At 48.7% G+C, this 12,026-nt stretch overlaps 4 protein-coding genes across 4 annotated transcripts; 3 read left to right on the top strand and 1 right to left on the bottom strand.

Moving 5' to 3' along the window:
• Window positions 1-1,961: 1,961 nt before the first annotated feature.
• On the top strand, window positions 1,962-3,222 carry ASPVEDRAFT_121746 (NAD-dependent epimerase/dehydratase family protein; the record flags this gene model as incomplete). The annotated part of the gene is made up of 3 exons (XM_040805913.1): window positions 1,962-2,004; window positions 2,080-2,241; window positions 2,315-3,222. 3 exons carry the CDS (start codon window positions 1,962-1,964, stop codon window positions 3,220-3,222), a joined length of 1,113 nt encoding a protein of 370 aa, XP_040662023.1.
• Window positions 3,223-3,903: 681 nt separating this feature from the next.
• On the bottom strand, window positions 3,904-7,585 carry ASPVEDRAFT_35621 (DNA topoisomerase 1). Its single transcript, XM_040811036.1, has 6 exons — window positions 7,231-7,585; window positions 6,884-7,101; window positions 5,293-6,807; window positions 5,000-5,239; window positions 4,484-4,933; window positions 3,904-4,427 (listed from the first exon to the last, which is right to left on the bottom strand). Exons 1-6 carry the CDS (start codon window positions 7,283-7,285, stop codon window positions 4,293-4,295), a joined length of 2,613 nt encoding a protein of 870 aa, XP_040662022.1. The 5' UTR covers window positions 7,286-7,585; the 3' UTR covers window positions 3,904-4,292.
• A 410-nt stretch (window positions 7,586-7,995) lies between these two features.
• Window positions 7,996-9,177, top strand: ASPVEDRAFT_78033 (F1F0 ATP synthase subunit gamma; the record flags this gene model as incomplete). The annotated part of the gene is made up of 5 exons (XM_040816478.1): window positions 7,996-8,051; window positions 8,174-8,748; window positions 8,805-8,917; window positions 8,977-9,032; window positions 9,087-9,177. 5 exons carry the CDS (start codon window positions 7,996-7,998, stop codon window positions 9,175-9,177), a joined length of 891 nt encoding a protein of 296 aa, XP_040662021.1.
• Window positions 9,178-9,277: 100 nt separating this feature from the next.
• Window positions 9,278-11,821, top strand: ASPVEDRAFT_226440 (DnaJ domain protein). Its single transcript, XM_040809491.1, has 2 exons — window positions 9,278-9,839; window positions 9,920-11,821. Exons 1-2 carry the CDS (start codon window positions 9,684-9,686, stop codon window positions 11,501-11,503), a joined length of 1,740 nt encoding a protein of 579 aa, XP_040662020.1. The 5' UTR covers window positions 9,278-9,683; the 3' UTR covers window positions 11,504-11,821.
• Window positions 11,822-12,026: the final 205 nt, after the last annotated feature.

The following is a 12,026-nucleotide window of genomic DNA, read 5'->3' as shown; positions in this document are numbered from 1 at the left end:
GACTGGAGTAGAGTGGATTGAGATTAAAAATCTCCACTGAGCCGCAGATCCTGGTTATTCCTTGTAGATGATCAAGCGGAAAATCCTCCGTCGACGCAGGGTTAAGGGGGATTAATTTGGGAGTCTGTTGGGAGCGTTTGCAAAGGTGTTCAAACTGACTATGGATAATCTCTCTTAATTGCCGCCCGTTTGAATGGTATCTGATTTTGGAAGTAAGGGATGCGCAGGACTTTTTGTAAGTCCACCGTCTGTATGTCTTATTGCGATTGTCTCCCCGGACCTCGTCATCCCTGCAGGGAACTCGGGCGTTTCGGGGAGGCTAGCAATCGTAAATTTCAATTTTATTGAGTCATTGACCCATGATCGACTCCCCATGTCGATTGTTGATGTGCGTTGCAGTTTGCCTGTCTGTTTCACTCTGTTGTCTTGCGTTTATCCACCGAGGCCCAGCGTCTTTCTATTGATAGAACATCTTGGGTTTGTTCCGCCATTTAACTCTACGAAGAGCATCGAATAGCCTTTGACAAGAAAAGGGGGGGCTGTTAGAGGTAGGGCAGGAGGGAGAAGATCCCCAGTGCAGCAACGGCACTATTCTCCATTGTTGCACCGGTCGTGTGGCAGAAACAGTTCGTCGAAGTCGCATTACATTTAGGCGCAAAGTCAAAGCCGCGCACCACTGCACAATGGTCAGTGATGACTGGTCACTGCGTCCACTCAACGCATGGATCATGTTCTCCTCCAATATGCGCATACCCATGTCTTGTGTGGAGTTCGAGCTCCGTAGTCTGCCTCGCGTAACCTCAGATAGATACTCGGTTTCCCAAATACGTCCCCTTGGAAATTGTATATTGTTTGGGATATACTGAAGGGCGCGACCGGCACGCTGCCTCCCTTGACCGCGGAGGTATCCAAAATCACTTCGTGTTTCTCGTATCCTTTCCAATGGCGGGTTCTGAGCAGTTTGAGATGTTCCAAGTCAAATTTCCTCGGGTGGAGCGTTGGTGCAGACGTCCCACAACGCGCCGCTTGGCAGGGGAACGACAGTCTGACCTGTCCTCATGACCAGAACCCACGATGTCGCCGAAATTTCTAGATGCAGCGCTAACGGAGTTCCTTCGGCGATGGCTTGGAGGGGCGTAATCCCCGTATTGGAGTGAAGTTGCTTTTTCTCCTTGCGTTCCCAGCGATTGTCGCGCAAGCTTTGACCGGATCGATGAGCGGCACTGACAGTTTGACACTCCGTCATTATTAGCCTCAATCATTGAACAATGCATAATATGGAGGCAAAGCTATGATAACGAAGCAGTCCATGAGGGCCCGCGGGTGTGGTCATAGTTAGCAAGACGGGGATCGGCAGCCCACGAAAGAGGCAGGACTGGAGGGCGTAGACTAACTAGATGGACATTGACATGGGTAATAATATTAAAGAATCCACCCTGCGTTGAGTGTTGCTGGCGCAGGCTCTCGAGACGAAGCAGGCTGAGTTGATTGAGTTTCATCCGAACGCCCGGGGTTTCTGTCTGATTATTATTACTCTTGACTCTGAATCGTTGTCCGTCCCAAACGGGTTACCCCCAAACCTTCTCCTCTCCCTCGAATCTCTTGTCCTTGTTTCTTTCTCCATCGTCTCCCTTTGCTTTCTTCATTCTCGTTCTTCAACTTAACGTCTCTCCAAAGGGCATCCATTCTCTTACACTCTCTTCACAACATACCGCCGCCGAGACTCGATATCCATACCCTAGAGTTGTGCCTGGTCCACCAACTTGTCGACTCCGCGGCTCCCCCGAAGAACCGCCACAGACTGACATCTCTTTCACCTCCCCGCATTCTTCTAGCTATATCTGGGTGTGCAGCGCTACGGTCTACTCTGGGCTGCAACTTATACATTACTCCATAAAATCCGACAAAAAAAAATTAGAGACAGCCTTGGGATTCATACGCCTTATAGCCCCTCACTCACTATGGCCGACAAGAAGCCATCCGTCCTGATTATTGGAGGTTTGGGTATGTGCACAATGCCACGCTGCCTAAATTTGGAGGAATAGGACGGCCCGACTAACTTTAAATGTCATGATATAGGGTTCATCGGTCGCCATCTGGCCCTTTATATCCATGAAAATAACCTCGCTTCGGAGGTGCGACTTGTTGATAAGGTCCTTCCACAGCTGGCTTGGCTAGCTCCGGAGTTCGAAGAAGCCTGCTCCAAAGACAAATTCGTGCAGGCTGACGCTACCCGAGAACGTGGGTGCCCTTGCTCGTCTACCTTTGTATTGGCTGATGCTTCGGATTGTTGGCTAACGTTCATTTCACTTAGAGCACCTGCCGCGCATCTTTGATCGCGCTAATGGCGAGCAGTTTGACTATGTGATCAACTGCGGCGGCGAGACGAGACATTCTCAACCCGATGACGTCTATCAAGCCCGGAGCTACAATCTGAGTATAGCCTTGGCTCGTGAGGTTTCTCGCCGGGGAATTCGCTCCTTCGTTGAATGCTCTACTGCCCACGTTTACAAGTCTGGATCCACCCCACGAAAAGAAGACGATAAGCTACAAGCATGGCACAACCTAGCTAAGTGGAAGCTGAAGGCGAACGAGGAGCTACTTAAGATCCCCAACCTCAATTACATTGTGTTGCGACTGCCAAACGTATTCGGGGAATACGAGTCTGGGCACTTTGCCATGGGAATCTGCCTCGCCAGAGTATACTTGGATATGGAGCGAGATCTTGAATTTCTCTATTCCAAGGATTTGAAGACCAATACTCTTTACGTCAAAGACGCCGCCAGCGCTCTGTGGACGGCTGCCGAATGGAGATACAATGCTCCTACCGATGGTTCCGTTCCGATTATGTACAATGTTGTCGATCACAATGGTACAAGCCAGGGCCATATGGCCGATGCCCTCACTGAGGTCTTTGGGCTGAAATGCTCATTCTTGGGCTCGCTGGCGTCGCAATTTGCCAAGCTGAACATGGATGACGTGGTTGACGACATGAACGAAGTGGCTTTGCAAGGCTGGTCTGACTTGGTCGAAGAAAAGGGTATTCAGCGTCCGGGCCCTATTAGTCCATTCATCGAGAAAGATGTACTTCGGGACCAGGATATGTCGATCGATGGCACCTTATTCGAAACGACCACTGGCTGGAAGCCGACCAAGAACTTCGGCCCCGATTGTATTCGAGACATAGTTGAGAGCTACAAGCGAATGGGCTGGTGGCCATAGACGGCTTTCGTTACGCTATTTGTCTCTTTCACCTTGTCAAACTGTCGAACATTAGAGCGCAGAGAACGATGCACACCGGTAATGACCCTGATAACGAAAACCGTGGTATTCACCGCGTATGACTACGGAATCTACATCACAAACTCGCCCCACGGATCCTCTTGATCAAAAGCACCTACATATAGACCGCATTTTCTCGGCCACCTTCCTCGTTTCTTGAACGGCCAAATCACGCAACCCACCACTGTAATTTATAATCTTCCCTTTCTTTTTGCCGTCTTGAACTTTTCTCAGCCGGAACACTGGTCTGTTCTATTACTGTCTCTTATTTTCTTTTCTTTTTTTCTCTGGCCCCACTTGCTATCTCTTGAGCCTTTTTCTATGTCCAGATCATCTACTTCTCTGTTAGCACTTCATCCTGGCTCTGATGTATGACCATCGCGCAAGCTAGAGTCTGGTCTATGTTGAACGGATTGAGTTTTCTGGATGAACGACTTCTCTTTCATTTTTACAGACCTCTCATTATATTACTATTCACGGAAGTACTTTAATCCTAATGGGACTCCTCGATGCCATTTGTTTGAATTGCACTTTGCTACTGGTAGTAATTGATAGTCATGGCATGGGCCAATATATTTGGAATCTGGGCCTTAGCGAAGTGACAGAGTTTGGGTCAAAAGTAGACATGATCTGAGTTCCTAGACCGGTTCTACGAATTAAATGCCTGTTGCAACTTGTATGTGGCGCTGGATTTGATTAGATATCAGCCCTTCTAATTATGAAGCTAGCTAAGGCAAAATGCGTGTTTGTGTAGTGTATAATATAGGTATAGTCTGTAGTCTTGTGGTTTAAAAAAATAAAAAAATAAACCAGAAGAAATGCCAATACTTGTGAGATATAATGCCCCCCCAGAGTTGAGGAGCGGTAGAAAACGCACACCATAGAAGAACTGAAGCACACGTGAAGAAATGCTTGAAAATGCATGGGGGTTTTGCAATCGGCCGTAAAAGTGGATAGCCGTAGTTGTGACAAAGCAAATAAGTAATCAGAAGATCCAAATGCAGTTCGGTTTAAAACTCCCAGTTCTCATCGACGGACTTGATGGCCCACTCGAATTTCTCTCGTAGAGACTTCGAGAAAAATTTCTCCATTGGGACGCTGAATTTCTTGCTGAAGACAACCGTGAGCCGAGGGTCGATGTAGTTCTGCTGATAGTTAGACATTTCCCACTAAGAGATGAAAAGATGTATGGGAAACTCACAATTTTCGAGGTGCCCAGTGCCACCTCCTTGTTGTCTTCCTTATCTTGAGCTTGGAGCTCCATGTTTTCGACACGCTGTTTGATTTTCGTGATGGCAGCCTCCAGTTTCTCGACGGTTGGGCCCCGCCCTTCAGCTTCCACCTTGTCAGATTTGTTCTCTTTGTTGTACTTCTTTTCCAAGTCCTTTGCGACCTCCAATCTGCTTTCGAGTTCGCTCGCTTTCATCTCCTTCTCACCCTCCGCGGCAAGCTTTTCGTTATCCTTCTCGAATTTCTTCTTGATTTTCTGCCGCTGCTCTTCGACCAAGAAAGCTTGGTGCTCTTTGATCCACTCCTTGTCGATGTCTTCATCCAACTCGAAAAATGCAGCACCCTTCTTCTTCTTTAAGGATGGCTCCAAATCAAGCATCATCTGCTTCAGGCGCCACATCTGATACCGTTGGCCCTTGATCTATATAGGGGTAATTGATTAGTTATTTCTGCATTGGAACCCTCAAGTTCAAACCACTAGACTTACCCGCTCGCTCATCTTCTCCATTTGATTAGCATGGGTTGCTGCAACTGTTCGCTTGTGATTACACAAGATAGCAACTTTCCGATTTGCATCATTATACGCTTTGACCTTTTCTGCATTGGTGCCAGTAGCGTGCATGTCTTTGAGCAGTTCAGCCATCGTGTGAGATGCGTTGTAGGTACGGAACACTTTCGCAGTTAGGCCTTGCATGTATTGAGAAAGGTGCTTGTTCAGCGCGGATGTCTATGACTGTTAGCCGTGTTTGCAATTTAAGCCTCTCCAAGTGTTCGACTTACAGTTAAGCGATCAAAGATCTCATCACCGTTTTTCTTGGGTGCCTTCTTGAAGATTTTCAGGTTTTTGAAGACTTGCGTATCGACTTCTACCTCGTCATAGAACCGGATACTGTCCTTACCCAGGAAATCGAATACCACTTTGTTCGGGGGTTTGAGTGTGACATTCTCGTATTTCAGAGAACAGCAGCCCACAGTTTCAGCCTCATCTTCACCTTTCTCGTTACCTGCACGAAGAGCAAACTGGTCAATGAGATAGACAGCCGTAGCTTTCTGTCGCTCCACCATCAACTCGTTCTTCAAGTTCTTCTGATAGTCCTTGCGGATCCGAGCGATGTGTTTTTTAAGTTCACGGGCCTTTTCAAACTTCTTGTAATCACTCTGGCCCTTGACGTCAGAATTAGCAGCAAGCATGACATACTTGTAGTTGCCATTGATGTTTTCTTGCCACATAGCGAGCCACGTGCCTTCTTGGTCATGTTTCACTTCCTTCCACTTATGACCTTCGGGAGGGGGAGGAACGCGAGCCTCCTTACCAATGTTTATGGTGATCTGCTCTGGCTGGACTCGTGATTTGACATGACCCGTCTTTGGGTGCTCACCACGACCACGGAAAAGCGAAGGCGGTTCGACTCGGAAATTGCCGACTTTCTGTTTGCGACCATCCCACATGCAGAACATGTATGGGGCCTCTTGTTCATCCTTCTCAGCCTTAAGACGCTTCTTCTCAGCGGGTGGTAGAGCCTTTTTCTCTTGGCGCTGCGTGTCATAATACTGGAAGATCGGCTGGAAATCGCATTTTGAAAATTCCTTGATGTCAATCTTGTTGCCTTTTTGATCTTTTGCGCCGCCGGTTTTCTTCAAAATGGCTTTAAAATCGGTGAAGAAGTTCTTTTGGAAGGTAGGGTTTTCCACATTTTGAGTCGAGTTCAGCATACCGCCGAAGAAGCCCGCGACTTCTTCCGCATCGGGGTGAAGGTCAACGGGAATACCATTGTATTTCATCTTGACGTTCTTAGGAAGTGGCTCATACGGCGGAGGAAAAACGACACCATTGTGCTCGAGAGTCCTCCACTTGATCGTTCCATCACCTTTCGTCGGGTCTTCCCACCACTTGTATTCTTCTTCCTCCTCGGCTTCTTCGCTTTCCTCCTTCTTTACTGGAGTAGCTTTCCCATTCTTCTTAGCTGGAGTGGACTGTCCGGACTTCGGTTCCGCCTTCACCTGCTTTAGGGTTTGTTTGGTCGAGGTGGGCTCCTTTTTGACCCCGTTTGTCTGCTTCTTGATGGCAGTGGCAGGCTTGGCTGTCTTCCGGTTTGGTGCTTCTTCCTTTTCTCCCTTAACCTGAATCTTCTTCTTCTCGGCGGCCAACTTCCTTTCGATTGGGACGTCTGAGTCGGACTCGTCCCCGATGGCGGTCTCAGAAGCCTTGGGAAGTTTCTTTCCGTTGAGCGCGAGAGGGACATCTTCATCTGTCTCTGGGTCTTCGTGCTTCACTGAGGTGCGACGACGCTTGCTCTGTCGGATAGTCAGCCGTTGAAACAAAAAGCAACGGCAGTAGTGCCGTAGAAGTTAGGGGCGCGGGTGGGTGTACCAGGGGCTCGTCCTCCTCGCTACTTTCAGGCTCCGCATACGATTTTGCTTGACCAATGCTAGTTCGCGCCTTCCTTTTGTTCGCACTAGCGACGCCATCAGAGTCCTTCATCTCAACGTCCCCGTCTGGCTGCACCGGACCAAATCGAATGGAGACTCCAGGGTCAACATGGCCGTTAGTTTCCCTTGCGCCGTTCGTTTTGACGTTCGATTGACCACCTGGTTTTGCACGAGACAACGGTCAGAATATGACTTATAGTAGGCCACAGGGTAGAATATATTTCCCAGAGAGTGGAAGAGTGAGACGAAATTGCGCTTCTACGATGGTGAGAGCAAGCCGCGACTTACCAGAGGATCTACCGTTCATCTTGACGAGTGGGGTATCGTCTTCTGAGGAGCTCATGTTTGCGACAACTCGACGGATTAGATTGTGTCGCGTAGTGGGTTTATAGAAGAGACGGGCTTGGTGCGCAGGGAGGTAAAGACTCGAGATTGACCTGCCAAGCTTGTAGAGCCGAACTGGCACTTGACGAAGAATGAAGTCAATGATGATCTGACCAATGAAAAGGGAGAGAAGAGAGTGAAGTAAGATAGCTGGGAGTCAGTGAGTGAGAGGTGTTAGGACAGAGGCATTGGGTGTGCGGGAATAGCAGGTACACAAAGGGTGAATCCGCACGAGACACAAGTGAGGCCGAGGAGAGAGGAGGAGGAAAGGAAAGGAATGGAAGGCGAGGCTTCTTGTGTTGGGGCCTGAGGCGATCCGGGCTTCACGTCCACTACGTTTCTCCGGACCGGTTCAGCCACTCCTGTTGCACCGCACAATTTTTGCCTGATTATTCAGGTAGTGAGCATGCCTCCAACCCACCCGGAATTCGGGTGCAAGTCACGTGAATACACTGTTGGTCTTCCTGCTCGCCCGTAACAGCTTCCCGCTTGGGACTAGTCTTCCGGGTGTCGGAAGAACAGAAACAGGAGTCGAATTCGTCCACTTCCCATCATCCACTGTTGACCACTTCCGCCGGCGATTGAACCCCGTGGTGATCCCCTTCGCGCCGTCTCCTCATCTCTATCATCGGTGATAAACCTCTCTCCGTTGTACGGTCCGATTTCACCATGCTTACCCGTGCTGTTCGTCCGGCCGTCAGGGCTGGTGCTATTGCGGTTACCCGGTAAGCCCTCTTCCGGTTCCCAGCTCGCCCATTGCATCAACGACATCCTTCTTCGAAACAACAGGAAGGGGTTTGAATTGGATATATGGGAGATTTAGTGATGGTTACTGACTTTGTTGAAGCACTGCGCCCCCCAACGCCGCCAACTTCGCGACCCTCCGTGAAATCGAAGGCCGTCTGAAGTCCATCAAGAACATCAAGAAGATCACCAATACGATGAAGGTCATTGCCTCTACCCGTCTCACCCGCGCTCAGAAGGCAATGGACGACTCCCGTGCCTACGGTCAGACCTCTAACACCATTTTCGAGCAAGCCGAGACCAAGGCCCTCGAGGATAAGAAGACCCTGCTCGTCGTCGCTAGCTCCGACAAGGGTCTTTGTGGTGGTATCCACTCCGGTCTCAGCAAGGCCACTCGCCGCGCCCTCGAGGAATTCCCCAACTCCGACCTTGTCATTCTCGGTGAGAAGGCCAAGGCTCAGCTGTCTCGTACCAACCCCGGCTCCATTGTCCTCAGTTTCGCCAACGTCTGCAAGGACATTCCTACCTTCGCCGATGCCCAGGCTGTTGCGGACCAGATTGCTCTGCTGCCTACCGACTATGCCAGCGTTAGAATCATTTACAACAAGTTCGTCAACGCGCAGAGCTACGAGCCTGAGACTGTCGAGGCCTACTCTGAGGAGGCCATCACCCAATCCCGTTAGTTATGCGCACCCATTTCAGAAAGCCAATCAATACTGATGTTTTTTTCCCAGCCAACTTCTCTGCTTACGAGGCTGACGAGGAAACCCTTTCCAACCTCCGCGAGTATGCTCTCGCGAACAACTTGTTCTGGGCTATGGCTGAAGGCCACGCCTGTGAGATTTCGGTGAGTTTCATTCTTTATTCCATAGCCTTAAGACTTGAACCACGCTAATTCAACAACAGGCCCGTCGCAATGCTATGGAGAACGCGTCGAAGAACGCTGGTGATATGATCGACAGGTGAGTACCAGCGAATCATTTTGGCATATTAAACATACTCTAACTTTTTTGCAGGTTCCAGATTCTGTACAACCGACAGCGTCAAGCCGCCATTACCGGTGAACTGGTTGAAATTATTACCGGTGCCGCCGCCAGCGCTGAATAGACGCTGTTACGATGTCTTTTGGGAGGGAGTCACCATATGTAGACTAACTCATACGTACCTAGATTCTCGCCAACCTGTAAAATCTATCTCTATACATTTCGTTTGTACCATGACCTCTTATGTCCTTGACTCCATGAATAGTGGTGAACTTCGTCTTTTAAAGCCATTCTCTTCAGCATTGACCTTTGTATATGCTAGGGATTTTGTGCTGTTTGTTTTGCTGCAGCTTCACTTACGTAGCATACTTAGCGTGAAGCACTTGACTACTAGAGAGTTATGTGCTTTTCTATTCACCTCTTTTATCGGCAAAAGCCACCATTTACTTTTTTCTTCTCATCGCACTCTTCCCTTCCTCTCACGTCTCAGGTTTCCCGTCGCCTATACCTCTCAGAGGCGCCAATACGCAAAACCTCAAAGTTCATCCTCTGCTAGTCCAACTTTCTCTCACAACAAACCTCGCAACAAACCTTACAACAGACTTCTAAAGAATATAAGTCCATAGAGCAATGGCCGATTCTTACCAACGCCCGATGATAAATTGCTACGAGATATTGGAAACCACACCATATGCGCCACTCAAAGACATCGAAAGTTCCTACAGAAAACTCGCTCTCAAGTTTCACCCTGACAAAGCAGGAGGTGATGATATCAAATTCAAACAGGTAAATATTGGGAGGCACTTCCTGTCCGGCTCGATCCCATGTGGTGACCAAGAACTAAGGCGTTGAAAAACCACAAACAGATCGGCGAAGCAATCAATATCCTCCGCGACCCAGCCTCCCGCTATGAACACGACAAAGAACTCAGTCGAAGAACCAGATACACCAGTGAGGGGGAGCCTTCATCCGCTAATCCTGGGTACAAAGGATGGGCACCAAAGGGCAGGTACTACCGATATAATTTTACCCCCAGGAATCGATACATGTTCAGCTACCAAGAAAGCGTTCATATGAACCCTTCCTCGACCCAGTCACAGGAAGAACTGGCTCGCTGGGAAAAGGTTCGAGAGGAAGAGGCGAAAAGGCGAGCGGCGGGTCGTCGGGCTGCTCAATTCTTTACTGAACAGGCATTAAAGGAGGCACAAGACCGTCGGAAGTTTACTGTCAACTCAGCAGCAGAAGGTTTGAACGCCGAATCGGTTCATAGTAGAGAGCATAATGATGAGACAAGCAGAGGTTTTGAACCAGTCTGGTGGGGTGGAGCAGAGCCGAACCGGGATGGTCATGGGGATGATGTGTTGGAAGCTGAAGGCGATGGTGGCACCGAGAATGACTCCGTTGGTGAAGCTGAAGTTGATTCCGTGGCGACTGCCGAAGTGGAAATTGGGCTTGGAACCGAATATGGAACCAAGTTCGATAACGGCAACAAAACTACTTCTGGAGCAGAACCAACCTCGCATATTGATGCTTACGTCGACGCGGGCCTGGAGGTTGATGTTCATGATCAATCTGAAGAGGAACCGGCCATTGTCGAAATCAACACTCCCAACACAGAAGCCATTTTAGATAATACCGAGACCGGGGAATTCGCAGCTACTGCAGATGATACCTTTCCCAACCCCGAGACAGACCCTTATGTCGGTTCCAAAATCGACCAAGAAATGGATGCCGCGGCTGAAACCACGTTCGAGGATAACTCTTCTGTTGATGTGGCGCAATTTCAGCGAAGCTTGAAAGAACACATGTCACTGCCCGCAAGATGGACGAGCGGTGCATTGTCCCCCTTAAATAGTGAGGCTCAACTCAACAAGGATGCAAATTCTACCGGATATACACACAATGACAGCACTGAATCTATCTACTACGACTTCAGTGATGCAGCTCAATCCCAGTCAGAAAATTTGGAGAGCGAAACCTACCATGATTTTCCCACTGACAGCAACAACGAGATCATCTCAAACTCTTCCGCTAGCGATGAATCTCTTGTCCATTTATCTGATATCCCGGAGTTGAACGTTGAGAGTGTTTACCCATACTTAGCCCCTTTCGTTCCATTCTTTACTGCCAAAATCGCCAGCAAGAATGGGAATTACAATAGGCAGGACTTCCAGGCTGAACTCATGGGTATGGTATTAGAAACTTACTGCGGATGGCTTGAGTGTCTCCGTGTCACTGTCCCAGGCGCAGAAGAGCGCGAAATTTCCCCTGATCCGCGTGACTGCCGCCATCTTGGATACTGGAAGAAGGAACTCGGGCATGAAGAATGCGAGGTATGTAATATTTGGAGGCCAATATATATGCTCGTGTGTCCGGATTGTGGGATCAAGAAGTGCGTGAGATGCAAATTCGAGAAGGCAAGTGATCTGAATGGTATACCAGATCATTAGATCATGGGCTGTTTTTGTTTCACCTTCACTGATTGTCATTATGTTGGAGTATATCCATCCCGCCTTGCTTTATGATGGACTAAGTCCCTGTTTGCAGCTTGTGCATCCTTGGCCGGGAAATTTGAGATTGAGCATTTGAGCTAAGAGAAACAGTGGAACTTGAATAACGCGGAATATTCACTTATTATCTGGGTATAACTATGAAATATTTAATAATTACTCTTTGATACTTTGTTCTTTCCATTTCAGTAGGCTATTCCACATGTTTTGCTCTTCGCATGACTGGCCTACATATCTAGATCCTGATCTAACACAAACAATTCAGCCCCAACCCAAGCACGAGCCTTACAATACTTTGCCTCTACATCCAGGAGGAAAGTAGGCAATAGTAGTTTGCGACATGCGGACTCTCGAGCGCGGGCTGTTTGACGCCCGAAACAAATATATATGCGCAATGGTTTCAACGGCGTCGGTGTGAGTTGACCAACGGATAAAACTGTTTATCCAGTCGAAAGATTGACTG

This window comes from Aspergillus versicolor, assembly GCF_001890125.1.
Source record: "Aspergillus versicolor CBS 583.65 unplaced genomic scaffold ASPVEscaffold_1, whole genome shotgun sequence".
Lineage (NCBI taxonomy): Eukaryota > Fungi > Ascomycota > Eurotiomycetes > Eurotiales > Aspergillaceae > Aspergillus > Aspergillus versicolor.
The sequence above is the reverse complement of the archived record's forward strand: the minus strand, read 5'-3'. Positions and strand labels throughout refer to the sequence as shown.

Bases quoted from the DNA above. Each gene is read 5' to 3' on its own strand.
- ASPVEDRAFT_35621 (XM_040811036.1), bottom strand. From the start codon at position 7,285: ATGAGCTCCTCAGAAGACGATACCCCACTCGTCAAGATGAACGGTAGA. The intron at 7,102-7,230 runs GTAAGTCGCGGC...GTGCAAAACCAG, and splicing joins GATGAACGGTAGATCCTCTG to GTGGTCAATCGAACGTCAAA. The intron at 4,934-4,999 runs GTAAGTCTAGTG...ACCCCTATATAG, and splicing joins TGGAGAAGATGAGCGAGCGG to ATCAAGGGCCAACGGTATCA.
- ASPVEDRAFT_226440 (XM_040809491.1), top strand. From the start codon at position 9,684: ATGGCCGATTCTTACCAACGCCCGATGATAAATTGCTACGAGATATTG. The intron at 9,840-9,919 runs GTAAATATTGGG...AACCACAAACAG, and splicing joins ATGATATCAAATTCAAACAG to ATCGGCGAAGCAATCAATAT.